General features: G+C 45.3%; 1 protein-coding gene across 1 annotated transcript in view; it reads right to left on the bottom strand.

Moving 5' to 3' along the window:
• Positions 1-25476, bottom strand: part of Nt5e (5'-nucleotidase, ecto (CD73)) — a 55089-nt gene that overhangs the window by 13650 nt on the left and 15963 nt on the right. Inside the window, exons 2-3 of the mRNA XM_005377700.2 lie at positions 9327-9549; positions 4629-4817 (exon numbers count right to left, since the gene is read on the bottom strand). Of these exons, the coding sequence (XP_005377757.1) occupies positions 4629-4817; positions 9327-9549 (412 nt within the window). The remainder of the gene's footprint in view (positions 1-4628; positions 4818-9326; positions 9550-25476) is intronic.

The following is a 25476-nucleotide window of genomic DNA, read 5'->3' as shown; positions in this document are numbered from 1 at the left end:
CTTCCTTCCTTCCTCCCTCCCTCCTTCCTTCCTTCCTCCCTCCCTCCTTTTCTCCCTCTCTTCCTCTCTCCCTCTTTTTCTTTTTTTCTTTTGAGATAGGGTCTCATTGTGTAACCCAGGCTTCAAACTCCAAGCAATCTTCCTGCCACAGGCTTCTGAGTGCTGGGGTTACAGGTGTGCCCCACCACACCCAGCTCCATTTATTTATAAGAGCAAAATTTTGTAGTCATTTACATCATTTCTGTTTTTTAAATAAACCATTTTGAATTTTTTACTCAATAAATGTGTGCCTAAATCCAGAAGTAATGAAAGTCAAGTAATAAAAAATACCCAATCAAGGAAATAAATCTTATTTTTAATTAAAAACATTATTTTGTCTCTTTTGAGACAGGGTTTTGCTATGCAGCTCAGGCTGGCCTTCAACTCACTTTGCAGCATAGGCTGGCCTCAAACTCACAGCGATCCTCTTGCCTCAGCCTCCCAAGTGCTGGGATTACAGGTGTGCACCACCATGCTGGGCTTATTTTTGTTTCATTTTTGAGACAGAGTCTTTCTATAGAATGTAGTGTAGGCCAGGCTTTAACTTGTTACATAGCCCAAACTGATTTTCAACTCATGATCTTTCTGCCTCAGCCTCCTGAGTACTGGTATTACAGGTGTGCACCACCACACCCAGGTAGGAAATCTTATTTTTAAAGGAGCTGCCCTTGTTAACATTCATTCAGCAACACTGCACATCTGCTGTCCATGTGTCCACCATGACATGGTCCAGTGAAGAATGCAAGGAACACTTCCAGGCCAGGAACAGGGAGAAAGGAGGCAGCCCACTGACAGGGAGGAAGGGTGGGGCTCGAAGGACAGGAGGCCTTTGTAGCGCAGGGGCCAGCTGTGTGGAGGAGTGAAGGCTCTGGGCTGGGAGGTGTAGGACAGGGGAGCTGGAGAGCAGCTCTGGAGACAGCTGTGTCTCAACCAAGGCCCAGAAATGAAGCAGAGGTGACGGTCACTGGGGCCGGGGAATCGAGGACTCTGAGCCTCGGGTACTGGTACTGGGTCAGTCATCCACGTACACACCCTGCCAAGATAAAGAGCAGGAGCTGTGGCAGAGAAGAAAGGAAAGCTGGGTTTAAAAAGTAGCGGATGGCTACAATATCACGCAGCTAATTTAATGGGCGGTGACTGCCACTAAAAAGGTAAGTAACACAGTAGACTGCATGACAGTACAATCTGCGTGTTTTGAGAAAGTTTTCTTTCAGGCGCGCGCACGTGTGTGTGTGTGTGTGTGTGTGTGTGTGTGTGTGTGTGTAAAAATGGTCAAAAGCATGTATTGTTTTAACTGTACTTATCAACTAATCATGTTTAACAGATTCATCATTTTAACTCCATGATAAATCCATAAGATGAGTTGATGCAGTGTGTATGTTTGTATGTATGTATGTATTGATTTATTTGTTATTTGAGACTGGCCCTTGCTGTATTGCTCAGGCTGGTCTTTTTTTTTTTCTGTATTTTTGAGGCAGGGTCTCAATGTGTAGTTCGGGCTGGCTCTGAACTCATTTTGTAGCCTAGGCTGGCCTCAAACTTGCAGCAATCCTCTTTCCTCAACCTCCTGAGTGCTAGGATGACTGGTGTGCACCACCACACCTGGCCCCAGGCTGGCATTGAACTCAGTGTGATCCTCCTGCCTCAGCTTGCCAAGTGCTGGAATTACAGGTGTGTGCCACCATGCTTAGCTTGGTTTAATGTTTTTATTTTTATTTTTATTTTTTTTTTTTTGGTTTTTCTCTGGTACCGGGAACCGAACTCACGGTTTAATGTTTTTAAAGTTGAGAAAATTTATTTAAGTAGGCAAACGTACTCATCTCCTATTGTGTTCTCAAGTTACCTTTCTTTTCCCTGCTCAGAACAGTGTCAAAAGATTTTCACAAGAACAAGTTTACTGTTGGCAAGTGATGAGGAAATTAAGACTCACCTAGTTTTCTCGGAAATTCTAATTACCTGCTTGGAGATTTACAGATAAGCACAGTGGGACTCTTATCCCCAAAGTTTTCTTTCAGCCTGTGAACGGGCTGGAAAAACAGTGACAGAAGCCAAAGGGCAGGTGACAGAGTTAATGGAAAGCTAAGCGTTTTCACCCAGCGCTTTCAGGGTGGCCGGGGACGTGAACTGACAGCCGCACACCATCTGTGTGCATGACCAGTTAGTCCTGTGAGGCGACATCACTCAAAATCGTGTAAAAACAGGTCAAGAGCACAGGGATGACTCCAGCACCTGCATGAGGGTGTCAGACTCCTTGGACTGTCTGCTCTATTTTCGCTATGCTTCATCTCAAGCTGAATTTTTAAAATTATTGGTTATTTCAACCTCAAAAAAAAATTAAGATGTAACTGTTATTTAAAAAAAGAACACAAAATTAGAAGAGAAAAACATCACACTATGTTTCAGGTACTTTGTGGAGGTGTCATTCCACTTCTACGCAAGCGTACATGTGCTGTGTGTGAATGTGTGGGGTCTTCCTGTAAAACGTCGTTCTTCTTATGGATCACAGCCCAGAACTTTTGAAACTTCTACTTGTCACTAGCTCCCACTGTGTGTCCTGAGCTTCTGACACCGCTCCCGTGAAAGGCTAGGAAAAGCTCGGGGAAGGGTCTTCACCTCAGAGCGGCACATAACTGGAACAAGAGCAGCTGAAGCGGTGGGCCTTGTCCTGAGGCTCCCGTCACTGGGGTGTGGTTTGTCCCCACTAGGTTCACATGCACCAGTTGTGGTGCAGCTATGCTGAGAGGTTTTGGAACCTTGAAGAACAAGGGCCTATCTGAATGCGGAGGCACATGCCTGCAATCCCAGCTCTCTGGGAGGCTGAGGTGGGAGAACATTTTCTTAGTGATAACCACTTTGAACATTTCTAGCTGTTCCCTAATGTTTGAAGCATTTTTGACTTTTGCTTTTAAAAAACAAGATGGCCTTATATAGCCCCCTAAGTCCTTTCCAGGGGGTCCCCACCATCCTACCAAAGCATTCCTCCACCTGCTGAGAGACCTGCCGCTCACCCGCCAGGCCTCCTCTCCTCCTGTCCTTATGTCTTCCTTAAAAATACACATAGTACAAGCAGCAAAAAGCATTCAACATCCCTGCGCATTTGAGAGATGCAAATTAAAACAACACTGAGATTCCATCTCACCCCACAAAGAATGGCTATCATCAAGAAATCAACCAACAACAAATGCTGGTGGAGCTGTGGGGAAAAAAGAACTCTTCTCCACTGCTGGTGGGACTGTAGACTGGTGCAACCACTGTGGAAATCAGTGTGGAGATTCCTTAAAAAAAGAGGACTAGAGGTTCCGTTTGACCCAGGCATTCCCCTCGTGGGTATCTTCCTGAAAGAATTAAAAGCATCATACCACAGTGATATATGCACACCTATGTGTATAGTGGCACATTTTGTAATAGCCAAATCTTAGAAATGACTCAAGTGTCCATCAACTGGTGAATGGATAAAGAAGATGTGGGTTTTTATACAATGGAGTACTACTCTGCCATAAAGAAGGACACACTGAAGACATTTCTAGGAAAATGCATGCACCTGAGTCCATACTCTTGAGCAAAATAAATCAGACACGTGTGTAAATGCCACATTGCTTCTCTGAGAAAACAAAAGTGTAAATAAGGACCAAAAATATGTAATAGATATTGGGAAACAGGAAGAAAATATTGAAATGGGGAAGGGAGCAAGGGAGAGGGGAGTGGGAAAGGAAAGAAGGGAAAAGTAAGAAAAACGAGAAAAGATGGAAAAGATGGAAAGAAAACAAGCTTTTGTAAATGGGGAGGGGAGAAGGGGTTGAAGGGAGGGTCGGGGAGGGGAAAACAAGTCATGTGCAGGTACAAATCTTCCATGATGAATGTGATCATTATGTACACCTAAAATGTACCAATAAAATCTGATTGGAAAAGATAAGTATAGCGCAAGGCAGGGGAACGTGGGAAACGGGACCCAAACTCCAACACATTGGGCTATTGCGGGTTCAACTAAAACTAAGTAATAACAAGCTGGGGGAGGGGCGGAAAGTCGGGGTAGAGACCGTGTCCTCCCCTGGGCATCGCGGCCCTGTGGCTTCTGGGACATCACAGTCCCAGGATGCAGGAGAACCAGAAGCAAAGTGAGTTAGCTCCAGCTTCCGCTGTCTGTGCAGCCTTCCGATCAAATCCTGTCACCTTGGGCTGTGCAAGCCCTGTTCACATCATTTTCTTTATGCCTAAGATTTTTAATAAGACATGTTGCTTTTTGATATGAATCTATCATAAACTGCACTTTTGGTCCTGTAATCTGAACTTTTAGGCTCAGTAATTTTTAATTATATGTGTGTGTGAGTTTCATCTGTATGTTTTACACATATTTATATATAAATAGAATTAACTTATAATCATGAAATCTGTAAATCCTTAGTAATGTCTTAAGAGTAAGATTATATATTCCTATTCAATACATTACATATGTACACTGTATTATAGATTATATAATGTAGGCTGCATAGTAAACTGTGATGGAAATACCAATAATATTTACAAAGGCAAAAGAGACAAAATGACCCATCTGGTTATCCTGGCTCGTGTCACCGTTTTGAAACACTTACCTGTGTAGAGAAAGGTGTTGGTGTGTCCTCCCACCACGACGTCCACACCCCTCACTTTCTGCGCGATGAGTTTGTCCATCTCAAACCCAGAGTGTCCCAGGGCAATAATTTTGTTCACATTTAGAGTTTTTAGTTTGTCTACTTCAGGTTGCAGTGCAGTGATTTCATCTTCAAATACTAAATTTGTTCCTAAGAAACAACATACACAAAAAATAAACGAGATAAATAAAAATTACTAATAATTTTTTATTATTCTGTATATTATACATATTAATATATCAAGAATAAACAACTTATTAAAGCTATTTAATTACTAAGATCAAACACTTATAATTAAGTATAAAACCTCTAGGAAGCCAATAAAAATTCAAATAAATATCTTTAGTCACATTCACTTGAAGTTGTACTAGTTTAAAGTTATAGATATTTTACTTTAACTCAATATAAAACTATGAGGAGACTTCAGATGTGGCTTGATTTTTTTGTGGCTTCCGTTGTTGTTAAGACACAGAAACAGTTCTTTATTGTACATTGCATAAATAACTCTGTGTGCTGGTTCCAGGTGCAGCGTACAGAATATTGAATTAAGAAAAGAGGAAACTGAGAAAGAACGGGAAACCTCTTGAGGTCCAAAGTTGCAAACCAAGAAAAGAGAAAAATGGTAGAAGATTCCTCGTGAGAGAGGCATTTTTGCAAATACCATGCAAAATAGGCTTAAGAGAGTCCCTGTAAATAACAGCGAAGACACTCCATGCATTCCTTCAGGCAGACTCAGAGCACGAGGAAAAGAAAAGAAACTAAAATAACCTTTGTCATTTCAAGATAGTTGGCCCTCTTGTGTATACACTGCTTCACAGTCCATTAAAGAGAATAAACTGACACAATATTAGAGACAGAAGCAGGCCGCTCACACAACAGACTGCAGAAGAAGGTTAGAAAAACTCAGGCATTTTCTTCTTTGTTTTTTGTGTTGTTTTCCCTGACATTTAAAATGTGCCCATTTGCGTTAATGTGGGCAGACAGCTTGCAGCAGCAAGGAAGCACAGGCCTTACAACACATTTTAAGATAAAGCTGATCCTTTCCACGTTCTGTTCCTAGAAAAGTTACCTTCTTGTTTTAAACATGTTCCTAATAATGTCAGAAGATGAGTAAAATAAAACAGAATCAATCTGTTTTTGGTACCAGGACCTCATGATCTCGCATTTGCCAGGCAGGCGCTGTGCTGCTGAGCTATAGCCCTGGCCCCTAACACAGGATCTACAGAGCTCCTTTGCTGAGTTTTTTTGTATATCCAAGGGTAACAACAACTGGACAGCTTTTCACGTCCAAGTTCACGGAACCCTTTCTGCAAGATTAAATAACATAAACACTGGGAGCAGCAAAGTCAGGGAAGGGTGCCAACGCCTCAGAACACCCAGTGCTGCCGCTTCATTAAGTGCAAAACCCAGATCTGTAATTGCGCGATATTCACCATACATAAAAAGAAATAGATATCAATTTTGACCAAGAGTTGTGACAGAGACTTCTTTTTTTGAGTGTGTATATAGTGGCTTTTAACAGTTTTTTATTTTATGTATTTAAAAATTTTTTCTTTTTGCAAAGGAGCCCAAAGTCTACTTCTCCTCCTCCTCCTCCGCCTTCCCTCCCCTTCCCCTCCCCCACCTTCGCCTCCCCCATTTTTCCTCTCCCTCCCCCCCCCGCCTCCCTGTCTCCTGGCCTTATACAAGATACAAGCTGTTGATTTCATTGTGGGTAGCAAGCTAGTAATAAATTCCAAAGTGCTTTCTCTTTTTCATGCTCTTTGCCAATGAGGGTCTCTTTCTTTTTTAACTCTTGGTCTTTGGGGGAGTTGGATACCAGGTGGTGCCTTGTGGATCATATTTTTCAGCTTGACATCAATCCTATCATACTCAGCAACCTGCCTGCTCTGGCCTATCTGGCCCAGCTTGGTTGGCCCCCTGTTCTGCCCAGCGCCAAAGAAGATGCCCTGCAGGTGGCAGAAGATCAGGCCTTCACCATGGTCCCGTTGGGCAGCACCTCCTCCGCCTGCGGCCCCACCCACTGTGGAGGACAGAGTCAGCAGTGCCGGGGCTGCAGGGAAGGAGGAGCCTGGGAAGGGGCAGGGGACACCAGGAGGGCAGGGGCCAGCACCTGCGGATGCGCTGCACTCCAGCTCGCGCTCCTCCAGAGAAGAGAGCACCACTATGGCTTGTTTTTAAGTTTCTTTATATTTTGACTTTCACAGTATCAATGTGGAAAATGCCTGAGCATATAAACATGATATATGAAGGAATATTAGTAATTCCAAGGCTTTGTTTGGAAACATGAGATCATTAGCCTGCAAACCTAGCAATACCAGCAAGGAGCACTTGAATGCCAATTGTAACATGGCAGTTGGTAACTTTGTGTATTAGCCAGCTTTTGCATGCCTGAGACAAAGTACCTGACACCTACAACTTAAACGGGAGGTTTATTTGGCTCAGTTTCCAGGGGGTTCAGTTCGTGGTGAGCCATGGTGGAAGGGCAAGGCTGAGGAAAACTGCTCACCTCATGGGAGCAAGGAAGCAGGAAGAGTAGGAACAAGAGCACACACTTCCAGGCCATCTCCCTAGGGATCCACCTCTTCCAACCAAGCCCAGCCCCTGAATACAGGAGACTTCTAGGGGACATTTTAGATCTCAAATGTAAGGCTCTGCTTGGTTTGCAGATAATGTTGCATTGAGCTCTGCATCTAACCCTTGCTGGCACTGGAAGTGCGCAGGCTCTTCACCGGCTGTCTGCCCCCAGATTAGTGGTAATCTTTGGTTACTTGTTGGTATTCACTGGCAAGCGTGGGTCCAGCGACCCAGCCAGACATTCTGCATGGCCAGCTGCTCCCTGTCTCTGCAGCCAAACTGCAGGAAACTTGAGATTTTGTGAGTTTCACTGGCATGCAGATGATTGCCAGTACAGAAGCACGCTGCTCTGAGGCAATCACTGTGCTATGAGGCAATCTCCATTTAATTCCAGACTCCCTCATGCTAATTTCTAAGAACCAGTCCCAAAATGAAAATGTTGAAATATGAGCAATAGCTCATCAACAACTTTCAAAACATAAGAATCTGCAAATTCCAGTTTGAAAAGTACAGATATCTGCATAAAACAACAAGACTTAAAAACTTGTCCCTTGCTATACTGTGATGTCAGGAGTCTGTGTGTGCTTTGCTGGGACATCTCTTGAGTCCTAGCTCCAGATGTGAACTCCACATGTAAGAATCATCATAGGAGATAAATCACACAGCCGACCTCACGGCAGAGGGGGGTTCCACACTCACCACCTGCAAATCAGTGCCACATAGATGGGTTAAGCTGCAGGAGCTTTGCCACCATGGTCTATCAGGAGAACTTCAAGGGTAATCTGCTTCTTGTTGCTCATCCCAAGAAGCCCCAGGCCTTGCGCCAGCCTAACTGCCAAGTTTCCTTTGCAATAAGTCTTTCCCTGAGCATCCCTCTATATTTTCTAATTACATTTTTGTTGTATTGGTACACACTGGCAGTACATGATCCCATTCACTGTGCAGAGTTGGTCCATGCACAGAGCGCCTCTGCGTTCTTTTCTCACCCCTTTCCACTCCCCAGCTCCTCCTCCCTATGTTGCTTGGTCTCCCTCCCTTTTGCCAAAGATCTGTCTTCCTACTACTTCCTGTCTTGCATTTATATTTTGGGTTTCTCATATAAGAAAAACCATTTGATATTTAAGCTTGTGTCTCCAATGGATCCCTCCTCTTGCCACACCTACCCTTAGCCCTGCTGCTTCATCCTTCCCCACTGCGCTCACCTCTTCTGACAAACCACACATTTCACTCTTTTATTTATCCTCTCACTAACCACGTCAGCTCTGGGGGACAAGGACTCTTGGTTGGTATCCCTGGTGCGTAGTACAATGCACAGCACATGGATAAGTGCTCAGGGAATGAATGAGTGCAGAGGGATGTTATCATCCTCTATTTTTGGTGGGCTGGCAAGAAGGAATGAAAATACTCTCAAAAATACCTCTGAGGACAAAAGAGTATATTCTCTTAATACATTAGAAACCTCATAGGGCCGGGTGAGGTGGTGCACTCCTGCAATCTCAGCACTCGGGAGGCTGAGGCAGGAAAATCACCATGAGTTCGAGGCCAGCCTAAACTACACAGTGAGACCCTGTGTCAAAACCAAACAAACAAAAAGAACAAAGAAACACTGGAAACCTCACAAGACTGGGTGCCACACACATAAAAAGCATGAGATGTATTTCAGGATACCACGAGGACACATATCATGGGATTTTCATTACTTAGCTAAATTAGAATAAATGTGCTAGAAATACAAATTATACACTTTAGTGCCCAGGGTATTAGGACTGGAAAAATTGAATTGATTAGGGACCAGAGATCTACAGGAATAGCCAACACCGGTTTTCACTTCAAACTTTAATGCACCAAATTAAACAAAGACACTCTGTGTCAACAAAGAAGTGCCCTGAGCAGAAGAGGTAATGTCTTAAAGAAGAAACTGAGAAAAACACAGACCCCACCAGCCTGGTTCCCTCAGTGTCATCCTACATACACCATTTGTCCAGCTCTTCCTGCTTTTGCTTACAGTCCATCCAAGTAATGCCAAACTCTGACTTAGTGCCTCTAAGTTCAAGTCACAAATACTGTACAAGTAAAAAATACCTGGGTTGGAGAGAAGAGGGGTTTCTTTTGAAGTATATCCAACAATTCCCACAGCTTCACCACCAACAGTAAGAATTTTATATGGCAAATAAAGTCCTGATATTTGAGATGCTAGTGGTCCCTTTGCCTTAATGTTTGCACTCAGAACTGGGAAACTTGCTTTTTTGAGGAATGGATCGATCAGTCCTTCTACACCATTATCAAATTCATGGTTTCCCAGTGCCTAGGTAAAAGGAAAAAGAAAAAAGAATTAGGTACTCTGGAATTTCCAACAGAAGTGTCCTTCGAACAACATTTTATTAGGTCAGGGATTCACTAAATTGCCTAAGCTCTATGAGATAGGTCTCATGGCCTGGTGTCTTTCCCATCTCCAGAGATTTTACGCCAGGACCTGGGCTGGAGCCAGGGACATCAAGACCATAGGTGGATTATCATCATCCCAGGTTTCAGTTACTAAGTGCAGCCACCATCGCCAAGCCCAAGGGTCACTGGGGAGCTTCTCAGTCCTGCCCCACTATCCCCAGCTTGGAGGCCAGCTCCAGAGACCACCTTTATCGCCTCAGCCTTTTCATCCTCTGTTTTCTCCCATGAACTTACATTTTATACCTAATCATTGAATCCCCATCTTCTTGGGAGAACTGTTAAAATCATCAGGACTTTGACAAAAGGCAACCTGAATGTATCGTCAGCAGAGACCAGAGGTCTCCTTCCTCACTGCATCTCTTGGTCATTATTCCCTAGATTCCCAGGATTATTTCGTGTCAAGGACTCTTAGGGTCTTTTCATTCTTTTGGGAAAATAAAGAAGGGGAAAAAGGAGCCAGTGTGCCCACATTTTGCAGGATAGTCCTGGCGTTTTCCTTCAGTCAGGGCCACTCCTCGCTTCTCTCAAGAGGAAGAACCTCATGGTGAAATGATGGTACCACCTTCAGCAGCTTCTGGATCAACTCTGAGTGCAGGGCTCGCGCGGACAGCCAGTTGTCTTCGGGATGACCCGCCCCCCGGAAGTCATAAACACGAGATGCTGGCTGATTCCCCAGAAAACCTTCCATCCTTCCTCCATTGTCTCCTGGACACACCTCCCTCCTCCAAGCACTGACGACCTGTTCTGGCTGTCCAGACTGTTTTGCTTATTCAGTACTTCTACCAGTGAGCCTCAGACTTCCTAAATCAATACCACATCCAGATTTGTTTCACTTTGTGAGTCATCTGGGGCAGACTGGAGCACTGGCTGGTGACCCCTTAACTCAGCGAGGGCCACAGTGTACCCCTTTAGCCTCGGTCCCTCCTTCCTAGAACGCCCCCCACACTGTCATGACGCATGTACAAGGTTATTCGTGTGTTTTCTCCTGGCAAGCCTGGGCACTTCTGACCGCCATGTCCTGCCCCCTTTCCCTCTCAGCAGCCACGGAGCACCCGTGACCAGGGCTGCGGCGATGTCCTCAGACACCCGTGCTCAAGCAGAGACCGCCGCACAGCGCCGGCACAGCCCACACTCCCGTCTCCCCACTCGGTTTGCATTTGCTGAACTTGTCTTTCTCCCCACTTTCACTTCTCTCCCTTACTCATTAAATTCCTCCTTAAAAGCCGATCCTCTCTGAAAGGGCTCCCAGTCCTTTGTTTTCTTCCTATTTTAGAACAGCAAGGTTTCTTGCTACAGTAAAACAAGTCTCCTTTTTGATATTACAGTAACTATCTTGCTTAACTCAAAGTTCTTTTGTTTTAATGAATGTTCCCACAGTTCTGCATAAATGATTATCCAGTTTGTGATAAACATTCTAGTCCCAGTACTTGGCAACAGCAGAAGTTAGACTTTCCTCTACTTGTTGTTTCACGTCTTCCCCCTTCTCTACCTCAACTTGAATACAGCGGTGCCTCGGTCCACGAACTTAATTCTTTGTGTGTGTGTGTGTGTGTGTGGTGCTGGGGACAAACCCAGGATCTTGTGCATGCAAGGCAAGAGCTCTACCACTGAGCCACATCCCACGAGCTTAATTCTTTCCGTGACTCTGGTCACAAACCGAGTTGGAAGAGAACTGATTCAAATTCAATGGTTAGGTTCAATGTTGACCTTATGGGGAATTTGATGTGGTTCTCATCCAGTTCGGTTTGAACCAGAATCATGGAAAGAATTATGTTTGTGAACCAAGGTGCCATTTTGACTGTTTTAACCTCTTTATTCTCATGGGGAAAGGAGCTCTCACCTGCGGTACTCAATGCTGTGGACAGACTGACTAAACGATCTCATTCACACTCACACCTTTAACTCCAGATTGAAATTCCAGCCGGGCATTTCCACTGACCTCTGCCTCGGTCTGTCAGCTCCCCTGCTCATTTTCCCTCAGAGGCTGCAGGACATCCCACACTTACCGTGCCCTAAGCTCTTTCCTCAGTGATTTGCCCTCTGGAGCCACAGTGCCACCACGTTCTCAGTAAGGCTGGAAACCCTCGAGCGCCTGAATCCTCCCACCCTTGCCTCCCTGTCCACCAGCACTGCTCCCCCTCCCCCAGATGCCCCATATTCTGTCCATCCTCCTGCTACTCCCTCATCGTGGGGGAGGCCTTCCCTCTTGGATGATTACAATGGCTTCCAAATGGGCCTTAGAAGATCCCCATTCCCTGCCCAAAGCCATTGTCTATGTTGCCACCAGATTAATTTTTCTATTATACAAATCTGGCTTTGTCCTTCTCCACTGAAATGTCCTAGAGAGGCACTGCTTTCTTGATCAAATCCAGCATCCTATGTAGGGCCCACAAGGCTCTTTGAGGTAGGGCTCACCTCCAGCCTCCTTCCTGACACCGACCCCACGGGCATGCAGCTACGAGGCTGGACCACCTATGAGAGGTGCCCTGGAGCACATTTCTACACTTCCCTTTGACATGTCAGTGGATGGATAATCCAAAGTGATAATTAAAATAAGACAGGATTTACTAAGTACTTGCTGCACGCCAGCACTGCGAAAGGTGATTTGGCGGGGGATGGACTTCCATGTACAGCACTTGCCAAGCATGCACAAGGCCCTTGTGTAGGAAAAAAAAGTCCCCAGCACAGAAAAAAAAAAAAGATTTTGTACAGAAAATCTGGTTTTGCACTACTCTCAGTATTGTGCTTATTACTATGCTCATTTTACAGGTGAAAATGATGAAAGGTACAGAAATGAAGGGATTGTTGAAAGCCGCAACACCAGCAAGTAGTGGAGACAGACTAGAACCACTTCTGTTAGACGCCAGGTTCTTAACCTCTATGCTTGGTTGTAGAGAAATTTGCACATGGCCTAACCAATAAGCAATCATAAAAACAATTCTAACTGCTCGCAGATTTCCGTGCTCTCACGCATCTTTGTTCCTGTGTGTATGACATATAAATAACGCAGAGACAGAACAGGATAGTGTTTCTTCAGGTCATGCTTTTAATTCCTTACGCAACGAAAGGCTTTGGCTCCTGAGATGTGGTGATCATTCTAGGAATGACCAAGGACACTCCACAGGGCTCCCTGTCTGAGTCAGGCACCCTTCCTCTCAGATGGGCTCTCCCCCGCTACTGTGTGCTCACCCCTTTCTGATGCGCAGCAGTCCCTCAAGCACAGCAGAGTACAGTATGGAACAGATAAATGAAGAGAAAAATCACTGACCAGTAGCTTTCCTTTCTCCACAAACAGCTAACTTTCCCACAAAAATTAATGCCAAAAATTTCCCTCGTAATATTGATTTTCTGGAGACATTCACATTTTCGTTTCCCCAATTTGCCTTTGTCCTGCCTGCTTTTTTCTCCAGCACTTATTGGAATGTAATGATTCCTCAGTGCTCGGGAAGGAGGGCGCTGCCACTCACCTCAGGGCACCTGCTGCCCCGCACCGCTGCAACACAGCAGCACTCACGGACTGTGCTAAACAGAGGGATATTGTTTATCCTCTTAACATGAAAGTGTCTCGGGAAAAGACTGCCCAGAAGAAGAACAGGGAGTAATAAAAGATCAAACAACAAAAGAGAGCAGACAGGAAGGGATTTGTCCAGTGCCCATAAGGATACCAAAATCTCTTGTGTCAAATTCTCACATAAAATGGGGAGGTACTTGCATGTAAAGTGTATATCCTCCTGTACACTTTCAATCATCTCTAGATTATTTATATTATCTAAGACAATGTAAATGATACATACTAGTTACTATAACATGTAGTGTAAGGAATAATGCCAAGAAAAATGTCTGTGCCAGGCATGGTGGGATATGCTTGTAGTCCCAGCTCCTTGAGAGGCTGAGCAGGAGTTCAGGGCCAGCTTAACAAATGAGGGAGACCTAATTTTGAAATAAAATATAATTTTTAAAACGGCTGAAGATGTAGCTCAATGGTAGAGCTACAGTATGTACAGACTCTGGATTCAATTGCCAATATGAAAGAGAAAGGAAAGAAGGAAGGAAAAAAAAAAAAAAGAATATATCAGTACAAACACATTTGTTTACAAATAACTCTGATACACTGTCAGCTGAATCTATGAATTTGGAACCCACACTAGAAAGGTACAGTGAGAACTGTCCCCTGAACCCTCGCTAAAGTAACTTTATCTGGTAGTGAGCTCTGTGTAGCTGCCCAGGAGCTCCCACAGGCGCTGAGGCTGTGTGCCAGACTCTAGCACAATGGGTCAGCTGCCACCGCGGCCAGTCAGAGCCGGACGGGTGCAGTTTCCTAATAAGGATGTGATGTGAGCAGGGTACACAACTTTTCCCAAGCACCTTTCTTGCTTTGGGGCCGTGCTTGCTGTTTTAGTTACAGCCCTACAGTCAGTAGCTTAGCGAAAGGGTGTGCTGATTAGGTAGCGCTGCGATCATCCAGCTCTGTGAGTGACCCCTAGTAAACTCATGTACTTGCCAACTGGGACTTGCCTGAGTTGCTTTTTGGACTATTGGGCTCCCTATCAATTTGGAGCCGGATGTTTCTATTCCATCCTCTGGGAAATGTACACAACGTTTGGGAGCTGAGCAGGGATCTGATAAGTCCAAAGATGAGTCAGGGAAGAGAACTCCTGGGGGAAGTCCTGTGGGGCTTCCTCCTCCGTGTGGTGTGAGGTGACATGTCTCCTCCATGAACGTGGTCAACAGTGTGCATCCGGGGTGCCCAGAGAACGCCTAGTGGACTGGAGAGCACTCTGCAGCCCCTGAGGGTGGTCCTCGTGGGAGGGGACTGCAGCAGATTGGTAGCCGCTGTACACTGCCCTTGTTGGGGCAAGATGCTCTGAGGCTGAGTTGTCTGCCTGGCAGGAGGTCCTGGGCTGGCCACTTACCTCCACACGCGGAGAGAGGGGTGGACTATCTAGACGTTTGGGAGCCACCATGTGAGTATGAGGATGCCCTGAAAGTGCCCCTAAATTGGGGGAAATACTGCTATTTGTTATGATCAATACTACTTAAGAGAAGAATTTAAAGAAAAGGAATTCATAAGCTCACAGCCACTACGGGGCACCCCACAACGACATGACAGCAGCAGCAGCAGCAGTAGAGGAGGCTGAGATCCAAGCTCAAATCTGTGCCAAGCAAGCACAGGCAGAAGAGAACTGGGACACATCTGCGAAGGTGCCAGGGCTGGAGGGAAGTGCAGATGGCTCAGTCTGGATCATGCGAGTGAGTTCAAAGTGGAGTCCAAACCTGCCTGGGAAGGGGACTAGGGCAGGCTAACACAGCGAGACATCAGGTGGGAGAAACGGTTTCAGGGCCGTGTGCAGCCTGCATCACGTGCCAGTGCGGAGCAAGGCTGAGGCTGATCCTGTCTCAGGACGACAGAGGAGGAGGAACCAGCCTTCGCAGCAACCTTCGAGGAGTTAACAGGGGCCCCTGGGGTACCTGCTGGTTGATGGGTAAATTGCCTTTTGAATGCCAGTTTGAGTTGATGTTTTTGTCTGATTGGCCTGCCTACACCATTTCCTGTGAACAGTTTTGGGATAGGTCTTAAGTTGCAATCACAGGGCTAATTTGCTCTTCTTTCTGATGTTTGCTTGTACTCAGAGACTTCTGCAATTCAAGGTTACTTGGAAGCCTGTCTGTCAGCCAGCCCTAACTGGAATATAAAATCCACGAGCTAATTCGGAGACCAAAGGGAACACAATGTATCAGGAGCATTTTAAAATCCAAGCACCCATGGAATTTGTGACAGAAGGGGACCAGTAAGTAGGACAGAGAAGGAAATATTAAAAAAGAAGTTATGAGTATGAGGATATATTTTTGGTACGGAAGGATTTTGTATAGTAAGATTTTGCCCTAGCAGAAGGACAGAAAAGAAAAGAAAAAAGGAAGACAAAAGCAGACAGCTAAAATAAATCTCAGAAAGCCCAGGGTAAGGCGAAAAAGTTCGTAAAGCGTGAGGCACATGAAAGGAAATCTGTATGTTTGGTTGATGTATTTTTTTTGCCCCTGTGGGTCTTGCTATGCCTAGGAGCTACTCTTTCTAAACCCCCTCAGTGCTCTCTGGGCTCAAAAGAATATGACACTGACTCTCAACTGTAAACCCTTGGCCTCCAACATGAGACCAGACGTGACTGACAATCAGAAGAGCGTTCTGGTGACTGAGTGTGTGACCGGTTGTTGGTGACTTCAAAGAAACTCTCACAAGGAAAATGGGACTATACGTGACATGAAAATTGTGAATGTCTTGATGGAGTCATTCATTTGTGTCAGCCCTGCCAAAATGTAAACCGAGACAGGAAAAGGGAAAGTTCTTTGCGTAAGTGCTTGATAATGACTATCACAAAGTTCTCTGCCATAACCGTAAGTTTGTCCTGAGTAAATTTGAGCGTAATCTAACATACTTGTCACTGGAGAACCAGATCAGAAGATGTCCACAGGTAAAGAGGACCACGCTTGTATTGGGATGGATGTGCGGCTAAGGCGTACCCTCACACCGTAATCAGAATTCTGGCAAGCACAGTGGCGGATGCCTGTAATCCCATCACTCGAGAGACTGAAGCAGCAGGCTCCTGGTGAGTTTGAGGCAGCCCGGGTTATGCAGTGAATTCAAGGCCAGCCTGAACTACATAGCAAGACTGTGTCTCAAAAGGCAACAACCACAAAAATTCTGTCTGCCCCATGCAGGGTAATTAATAACAAGCATTATAGATTACCAGAGTGGGGTAATAGAATCATCTGCCCAGTCCACAGTCCTCTCAGCAGTTTGGTATGGCCGGTAAAGGAGCTGGATGGCTCACGGGAAATGACTGTGGATCATGGAGTTAAACAAGGTGGCACCCACCCCAGGCCACTGTGCCCAGCGTTAATTTTCTGACTGAATAACTGACACAGTCTATGACGTCTTCTCACGCTGTTTTGGATCTTGCTAACGCTTTTGAGTATTCCCTTCGCTGCTGAGTCCCAAGGCCAGCTTGCATTCACCTGGAGTAGACGGCAATGGACTTTCTGAGCACTCCCTGAGGGCTACCTGCACAGCCTGTCATTTGCTTTGGGATGGCGGCCAAGGACCCTGACCTGTTACCTTGCTCACCTGCTGTGGAAATGTTTTATCATGTAGGCAGGACCATGCTAGCCTCTGAGTGCCTTACAGACTTAGAGAAACATCTGGAGAATACACAAGGACAACTGAAAAATCAAAGATCAGAGAAATCAGTCCTCAAGGTGCAAGGGCCTGGCACTGCAGTAAGGTTTTGGGGCTCTTATGGATGGATGAGGCATGCACGATACCTTAAAAGGTCATGGAGTAAGTTTTGCAGCAGCTCGTTCCAATGGATGCAAAATAACTGCAGGTGTTTCTGGGACTCTTGGAGGGTTCTGGCACAGTTTTACATTCTATCGTGCTCAGGTGCCTACCCCTTCCACACCTTGATAAAAAGTGGGGCCACATGGGATTGGGCCGAAAGCAATCAAGAAGCTTTTGAACAAGCAAATATACTTGTGATGCAGGCCAAGTAGTGATGTGCTCTAGTACCCCAAAGCCCATCTCTCCTAGTTTCCAGAAGCCTGAGGTCTCCAGTTGAGGGTGATGTCCAAAACAACCTGACAGACAGTTTTAGCAAGGTTCTGGTCCAGATCACAGGCAGGGATAAAGCTGGGTATACAGCACTGGGACCACAACTGCGGGTGGTATTTAAAGCCCTGCAGTGGGGAGACTCCATTGCTTAATCTGCTTCAATGACAGTAAAAGCAACATATGTAATGAAGGGCTCAATTCAAGGTCTTTTGGTCAAGCCCCTTTGTGGGGTCACACAAGGTCAGACTGTACAAAGTGGCATGCATACTCAGGGCAGCATGGAGCCCTCTCTACCAGCCTTGTGACAAACACCATGAAAGCCATACTGGGGCCAGTGTCACAGAGCCCGATAAGGTGTTGGAAGGGACACTTCCCATCCCAGAAGGTGCTTGGGACACTGGTGGCACTAGCTGGCACACAAAGCGGGAGCAGGTGGCAATAGCTAAGAGCAGTACGGATGAGGTGAGTCATAAGAAGCGGCACCATCTAGCTGTACCAATATTTGGTCTGTCTTTAGAGGGGACCCTGTGGATGGCTCAGTGGGGACAGGAGCACTGGCAGCAGACTACCAGGACAACAGACTATGGAGAGGGGTGTATCAAGCATAAAAAATAAATCAGTGTCACTAAAAGTCTTCCCTGTGATTGCCCATTAAGTCTCCTAGGTAACCAAGAGGCTGACGCCCCCATGAAAGTGGGGACTATTTGTCCCCACACACCCAGAGAAGCCGCCATTGGGCACATGTGAAGTCGGGCCAACACCGACTGAAGGAGAGCAGAGACTGCAGCTATTCCCATAAAGCGTTCTGACTTTTCACATGCTGTCCAGGGTTACCAGGCCTGCACCCAGCTGCAAGATGGATGGATGGAGCAGGTACACAAGTTGAAATGAATAGGGGACTGGCAATGGATTCCATCAGGTCCTGCCTTTCCCTGTACACGGACAACTGGGGAAATGACCAAGAGGTTTTCCTCAGCTTGGTGCGATGGAAGGATGTCACTGAGAGCTGAGAGTGACAGGGCGCACTCATTTCATCAACAGTGTTGTGCAAAGTTGGGCTGAGGGCCATCAAGTACAATACCATCCCCTGCCTTACAACGCCACAAGGACTGGCTTGAGTGAAAAGATAAATGGTTTCCATAAAGCCACATTGAATGGGTAAGAAAAAGTACTTCAGGAAGCCTTAAGGTTGGTGAATGAAAATTCCAGTGCCAGGGGTGGACTAGCTATCTATGAGTTACTTGCCAAGGAGGCTCCTGATATCCCCTGCAGCATACAGGTCATGCTAGTGCAGTTGGTTGTGTGCCAGAACCGGATGGTAAGTCCCTATTGCTGAAGAGATCACATGCTTTGGCTGCAGAACACGGGGAAATCAAGCTGGTACTAAGCGGAAAGCTTCCTCCCTATTGGATAACATTAGTCCCAGAGGAAGCAAATTGCTGGGAGAGGACTGTTAGTGGTGATCCTGCGCATCTGTGTGCCTCACGTGTTTTGCCACCAGCGTGACAGACAGGATGTGCCTATTGGTGCGGTGTTGGCATGAACATTTGGATACAACAGCTTCTTCCTTATTGGACCTTAATGTGCTGCCTTTGTCCTCACTAAGCTGGAGAAACTTTATGGGGACCCTGGAACTGAAATCGGGCCTTTCTTTAAGTAACATAAATGAGGGAACATGTAAATAAATCCTAACCCACACGCTTCATCGGCACAGGTGTTCTTGCTTGCTGTTTGCATTGTTCTAGGAGTCAGCATTTGCTGCTGCACTGTGTACTGCTGCTGTGATGTAACTGCCCAGCACTCGGCTCTCAGCAGAGAGAAGACCTCCTCTGAGGCTCAGGCAGCACTGCAGAAGACGGGGTGGAAAAATTTGAAGAGCTGGAGGAAGGGGCGGAGTGCAGTGAGAAGGGTCCTCCGACTCCTAGCCAAAGTGTCTCCATCTTGTCATGTGCTCCTTTTTCGCTGTCCAGTGGGCCCCCACGGGTGCTGAGGCTGTGTGCCAGACCGCTACCCAAGGTCACCCACTGCTGTGGCCCAGCAGTGCTGCTGAGACTGGCGGAGCTTCCTAGTAAGAATGGGATAGGAGCAGAACACACACAACTGTTCCGAAGTTGTCCCAACTTTTTTTTTTGCTTTGGGTCCCACTTTTGCTATTTCAATTAGAGCCCTATAAAACCAATAGCCTAGGGTGGGGGCTCGGCCACCTCATCAGACGCTGGTAAGTCATCCACTGCTCCGTGAGGAACTCCTAGGGTCAGCTACTCACCATGCTGGATTTGTCCGAGTTGTTCTTTGCATTATCAGCCTTATCTTAGTTTGGAGGCAGATATTTCTACAGGAAATTTATGCAAAGACAGGGTTCATTGTACTCTTATTCTGCTTTCTTTGGCCTTCTCTAAAAGTGCTTATCTGTAAGCTAAAGTTCTCTGAATACACCACATTTATGTTGAAGAGTCTGCAGACTGTTTGACCCTGGCAGATTGTGATTGTACAGAGATGAAATGTTGCAGATCAAAAGCCAAAGTAATCTTGGGCTCTTTTTAGCCCCCTCTTTTTGAGACAAGGTCTTGCTATGTAGCTCACGCTGGCCTTACATTCACTGTGTAGGGCTGGCCAGTCTCAAACTCATGGCAATTCTCCTGCCTCAGCCTCCCGAGTGCTGGGATTACAGGAGTATGCCACCATGCCTGGCTTTAGTTCTTTCTAATAGACATTTACTGATCAACCTCTATATCTCCTTTAACATCCATGTGACTATTAGGTAGAAGTCTTGAAATTGCATGGCTAATCCTGACAGACCTCTGTCCTCTGCCAATCCTAAAGCTGTGACTACAGTAACATTTAAACCCTGCAGTGGAGATCCACCTTGTCCAGCAATCTGAGTCATGACACCAGCAATATATTTGGTAAATACATTGTCTCATGATTTTATTTCCCTGTTCACTCAGATTTTGTTCAGAATAAGCTATTTCTTTTAAAGCAGAGTTGTTATTTTATGTTGACACATCCAAATTGCCTTATGTGTGCTTGCAAATTTCCACAGCTGATCTACTACTTGCTACTTACAATTTAACCATTATCTCAAGCAAGTGATTTCCAAAGTAATTTCATTTACGAATATGATTCTTGCATCATGCTTGCACTCTCTTTTGTCTTTTTATTTCACAGTGTTTTACTTCTCATCTTGGGCTTATTCATTCACTAAACATATTCATTCACTAATTTTAGCCTTAGACCTTGTATATTTTTATTATAAACACTAAATTTCATGAAGTGCACTTTTCTATAATTTAAGAGAGTGGAGCCTAACCAAGTGACCTTCAGCATCTTCAACACCAAAACCATGGAGATATAATGAGCATTTTCTCCTCATTCCTTATTTTTTGCAGAAGAAAGCCTAAAATACTTAACTTAAAAAAGGAAGAAAAGAAACTGTTTTACACGAAACCTTCTATACCATATACCTACTTCAGCCCAGTGTGTTTGACACTCAACTGTGTGAAACACTGCCTGCCACTTAAAGTAAAAAACAAATGAAACCAGTAAAGAAAATGGGGATTTGCTTCTTATGTTACTCAGAATCTTGTTATTGTGAAATGAACTCTGAGAAAAATAGTCTGATGTTTCTCACACCTTCTGCAGCTATTTGTTAATATTTATATTGGCTGTAGGTGGTTTATGAAAGGTCCCTGGCTTTGAGGAAATCTTCTGTTGACCAAGGGTAAGGCCCAGAAGGTCATATGAGTCAGCAATGGAGGAATAAAGATGTTCTAAGACTTCTGATGCCAAGTTTCTTGTTTTGATTATTAAAAATATCTTGCAAGTAGAAGTGATAAAAAGAAACTGGTGTCTAAATTTTGGCTTGTGATTGACCAGAATTCTATTACAGCCCAAAGTCTACTTTATCTTTGGGGTAAGCAGTGTCCTTACTTAGAAAAAGTTTTAGGTAATTATATATCTTCATTTTTTAAATTTCCAATGCACTATTGCTAAAAAGAATTCAACACAGCAATTCAGTGATTATATTTGGGATACTGAACTAAATGGGAAAGGCCTGGAACCCACTCTCGCTGAAGTGTAAACAAATACAAAATGTGATTCTCTGGCATCCTTTCCCCTGTCTGTGGCAGATGTCAATTACTTTCTATCCTTTCACTAAGAAAATTATAAGCATGAAATCTACTTGTTGACTTTTAACAACAGTAAAATACACTACTAGCAAGTAACAAATGCCAAAGGCAACAATTTTAAATGAGGAGGAAATAATTCTTCTGACTTTTCTCTCTGTACCACACTTGATACACAAATAGTGCAGATGGAATCTGTACCCAAACTCAGTGGTGACCTGAAACTGCTGCCTGACCACACGCCTGTTCTCCCCCACAGCTCTGCACAGACGGAGCTGTCATTTATTCATTTACTTTTTCATCAGTAAGTAAATGCTCCCGTGGCTGATGAGCAAACAGACCCACGGGAGAGATGTCTGATGAGAACACTTCTCAGGATGTGAACAAGAAACACACACACAGTTGTTGTAAGAGCAGCACTTGGTCAGAGTTGGTGGCTAACACAGAAAGAATCAGGCCCTGGGGCCCGATGTTGGTCTGTGTGGTCTGCAGGAGAGGACACAGAGGTCAGGGGCTCTCTGACGGTCTTCCATGAAGGGCTCTGATTACTCTGGAATATTTTAGCACAATCTTCCATTTTCTGATTTCCCCAGTTACAGCCGAGTAATCAAAGCAATCCCTCTTTCAGTTATTAAATACTTAAACAGTATGCACTACTTCATCACTAAAACCCACCCAAATGGATCTCACAGAGGGAATATTCTGTGAATATTTACCGAATAGAGGAATAAACAAATAGCTGGAAGGAAAAAAGAAAAAACCAGAATTAATTCCCAAGACAGGAGTTACTGGTCTTTAAGTCCAGGTATAATTGCCCCAGAAGACCTTATCCATGAGATCTAGAGTTGTGTATAATATGATTTATATACCAATGTCTCCCCAAAGCCGCATGTACTCAGGGATGGGGCTTTTGGAAGGTGACTGGGTCATGGGTGTGTGATACAGAATTAGTTCCTTGATGGGTTGATAGCTGGATGCAAAGTTGGGAGGTGAAGCCCGGTGGGTCACTGTGGGCGTGACCTGTTAGGCTGGATATATTCCTTCCTTCTCCGTTGATGCTGCTTCTTGCCTGCCATACCATGAACTGTTTCTCCTATGTCATGTCCCTCTGCCTTGGATCCAACAGACTACACAAACTGTGAGCCAAAATAAATCTCCTTGAAGATGTGGGTGTCCAGTATTTTATCTCAGCAATGAGAAAGTAACTGAGACACTGTACAAGTATTATTTTCTGTGTATGTGGTAATGGGGGAAAAAGGTGACACACAAAGTCATTCTGGCCTCAAGTAACAAATTAAGTTTAGACCCCACTTTGAAAGCCTTTGACAGAGCTGAGCGTTGGTGGCGCATGCCCATAATCCCAGCACTCTGGAGGCTGAGGCACGAGAATAGCTGCAAGTTCAAGTTTGGCCTAGGTCACTTAGTGAGTCTAAGGCCATTGTGAACTACACAGAAAGACCCTGTCCCAAAATAAAAGAAAAGAAAAAGGGCCTTGATAAATGAGCATGATAGCCACAGAGCAATCATTTTAACAGGAAACTGAGCTGCAAAAGGCAAGCGAGTCACAAAGCCCTGAAAGCTAGAAATTGAAGAAGCCATTAGACTACCTTGGACAGAACCTGCTCCTTGCAGCTAAGAAATATGTGCCCCCAAATAAACAGAGCTGAGAGCTGGACAGAGTGGCCCGGCTCTGATGAGCTCCTGATGCAGCAACACTGGTTATCAGCCCTGGCCTTCGGCAGAAATGTATTTCACGTATTACCATTGGGAAACTTGAAGTTTTCTAAGTGTTGTGATGACTGGTCTCTCTGTTTTGGGCCTGGCCACCTTGAATCAAGATAAAGTGGATTACAGACATTATGGAAACGGTCCGCCTGGGATGGGGCAGGTGGGGCCAGGGCCTGCCCTTCTCACTTGTTTCTTCTTTCAGGAGACACTTTATGAAGTTGACTGCAGCAGTGTGGTGGTCACTGCTACTTCTTCCCCATCTCTTCCAAAGCTCCTGGCTCTCCACTACCCACTGGCCTGGGAGTTCTCTGCCAGATCACTGATTAACAAAGAAGGATGCTCACCACCTAGGTATCCCAGGGATGAGCAGCTCAGGACACTGTGCTCCCAGATGGTGGGAACCCGCAGAACAGAGAAATGCTGGGCAGGCCCACACTATCCCGCCACTGCCCTCATGCCCCAAGGAACCCCTTACTTCTACTTCTGCCCCACCGTGCTGGTCCCATCTCCACCACACTCTCAAGGCCTGCCCTTTACATCACCGCTGCCCTGGACCACTCCCGAGGCAGCCACAGGCCTCCCCACCTCTCATTCACTCACTGCAGGTGCCACTGGAGTTCTTAAAACAGACCCTGACTGCCCATTATCCCTGCTTTAAGTCTCTCCAAGGCTTCCCGCCAAAAAGTCCTGACTGCGTATAGTATGGGGCCTCCCTGGTCCCCCAGCAAGGTTCTGAGCTGCCTCGCTTTTTTCTCCTGAAGTTTAAGGTGCCCTCGGTTTCAGGGTCACTAAGTCCTGCAGCTGCACTGAGTCCAAAATGACTGCCTTGAGACACCTCTCTCCCGTATCTACATACCTTGCACACACACCTGCAGCAACACTTAGATACTCTGTGGCAGGCTGCTCGCACACTGGGTACCCTCAGCGACAGCAGGCAAGCACTGCACCAGCACGTAGCTTGTGTGTGCTCAATGAGTAATAAAGCCATTCACTCCACTCACTTTAAAAGCGCTTCCTTTTACACTATAACTTAGTGTGTGGGCTACTAAAACTTTTCAGAAGAAGGCAGGATACGAAGCAAAGTTGGTAAATAGCAGTTAAGCAATGCCTAAGCTGTAAAACGGGAGAAATCAAGTTGCCAGTAAAAACAGGCCTCCCCAGCTGCGTCCTAACCCACAGCCTAATCCCGCGCAGCCCTCTCTGGATAGTCACCCAGGCTCTCTTGCTTTTCTTTCCTGTGTTTTAATTTAAAAATTATCTTCATATTTCTACTAATATTTTACTGGCACTTTTCTGTGAATGGAACACAAATTTATTTACCTTTGTTTGTTTTTGTGTACTGAGAACTGAACTCAGGGGCACTCTACCACTGAGCTGCACCCCCAGCATCCTCCTCCCCATTTTGTTTTTGCTTTTGGGGACAGGGTCTTGCTATGTATTTCAGGCTGGCCTTGACCTCACTGCATAGCCCAGGCTAGCCTCAAAAGACATGGAGATTCTCCTGTCTCAACCTTCCAAGTGCTGTGATTACAGGCACTCACCATCACATTCGGCTTCCTCTAGCCCTTTATATTTTGGGATAGTATCTCACTAAATTCCCCAAGCTAGTCTTAAACTTTTATCCTCCTGCCTCAACCTTCTGAGTAGCTAGGATTATAGGTATGTGCAATTTTGCCCAACTGGTATACATTTTTAAAAACAAGTTTCTTGAACTGTCCTGTGTTTATGTGTTGTGCATATGCTCACATAAACATTATGTAGATTTTATGATAGAATTTAGGGAGAAGCTGGAACCGTATGAAGACTCTTTTTATTGGAAATTGGCTAAGGTGGCCAACTATTTGTTCTATCAACGGACATCTAAATTAATCAGCTTTCTCATTGTTGGAGACACGTTTCAATACCAAAAATATAAAGGAGGAATGGTTTAATTTGACTCATGGTTTCAGGGGATTTAGTCCATGGTCCGTTTGTTCCAAAGCAGAAACATGGCAGAGGAGTATAGCAGAACAAAGATATTTAGTTTAAGGCCACCAGAAAGCAGAGCAGAGAAACAGTACCAGAGAGGAAGGAGCCAGGGACCGTACACAGTATTGAGGTCATGTCTCCATGACCCATCCAGATACATCCAGAAATGTCCTCCACAGTGTCCCAGGTGGGATCCCAATGCCAATCAAGTTGACACTCTACCCTAACCACACAGCAGAAAGTTTTGTTTGTTTTCGTGGTAGTGAGGACTGAGTCCCAGAATCTTTTCACTGAGCTACACTCCTGGTTGTTTGTTTGTTTTTAACAGGATCTTTCTAAGTCATTACTGTAAGTTTTTTTT

This window comes from Chinchilla lanigera, unplaced genomic scaffold (assembly GCF_000276665.1).
Source record: "Chinchilla lanigera isolate Chin_1 unplaced genomic scaffold, ChiLan1.0 scaffold00010, whole genome shotgun sequence".
Lineage (NCBI taxonomy): Eukaryota > Metazoa > Chordata > Mammalia > Rodentia > Chinchillidae > Chinchilla > Chinchilla lanigera.
This window is presented reverse-complemented; position numbering and strand designations above follow the sequence as displayed.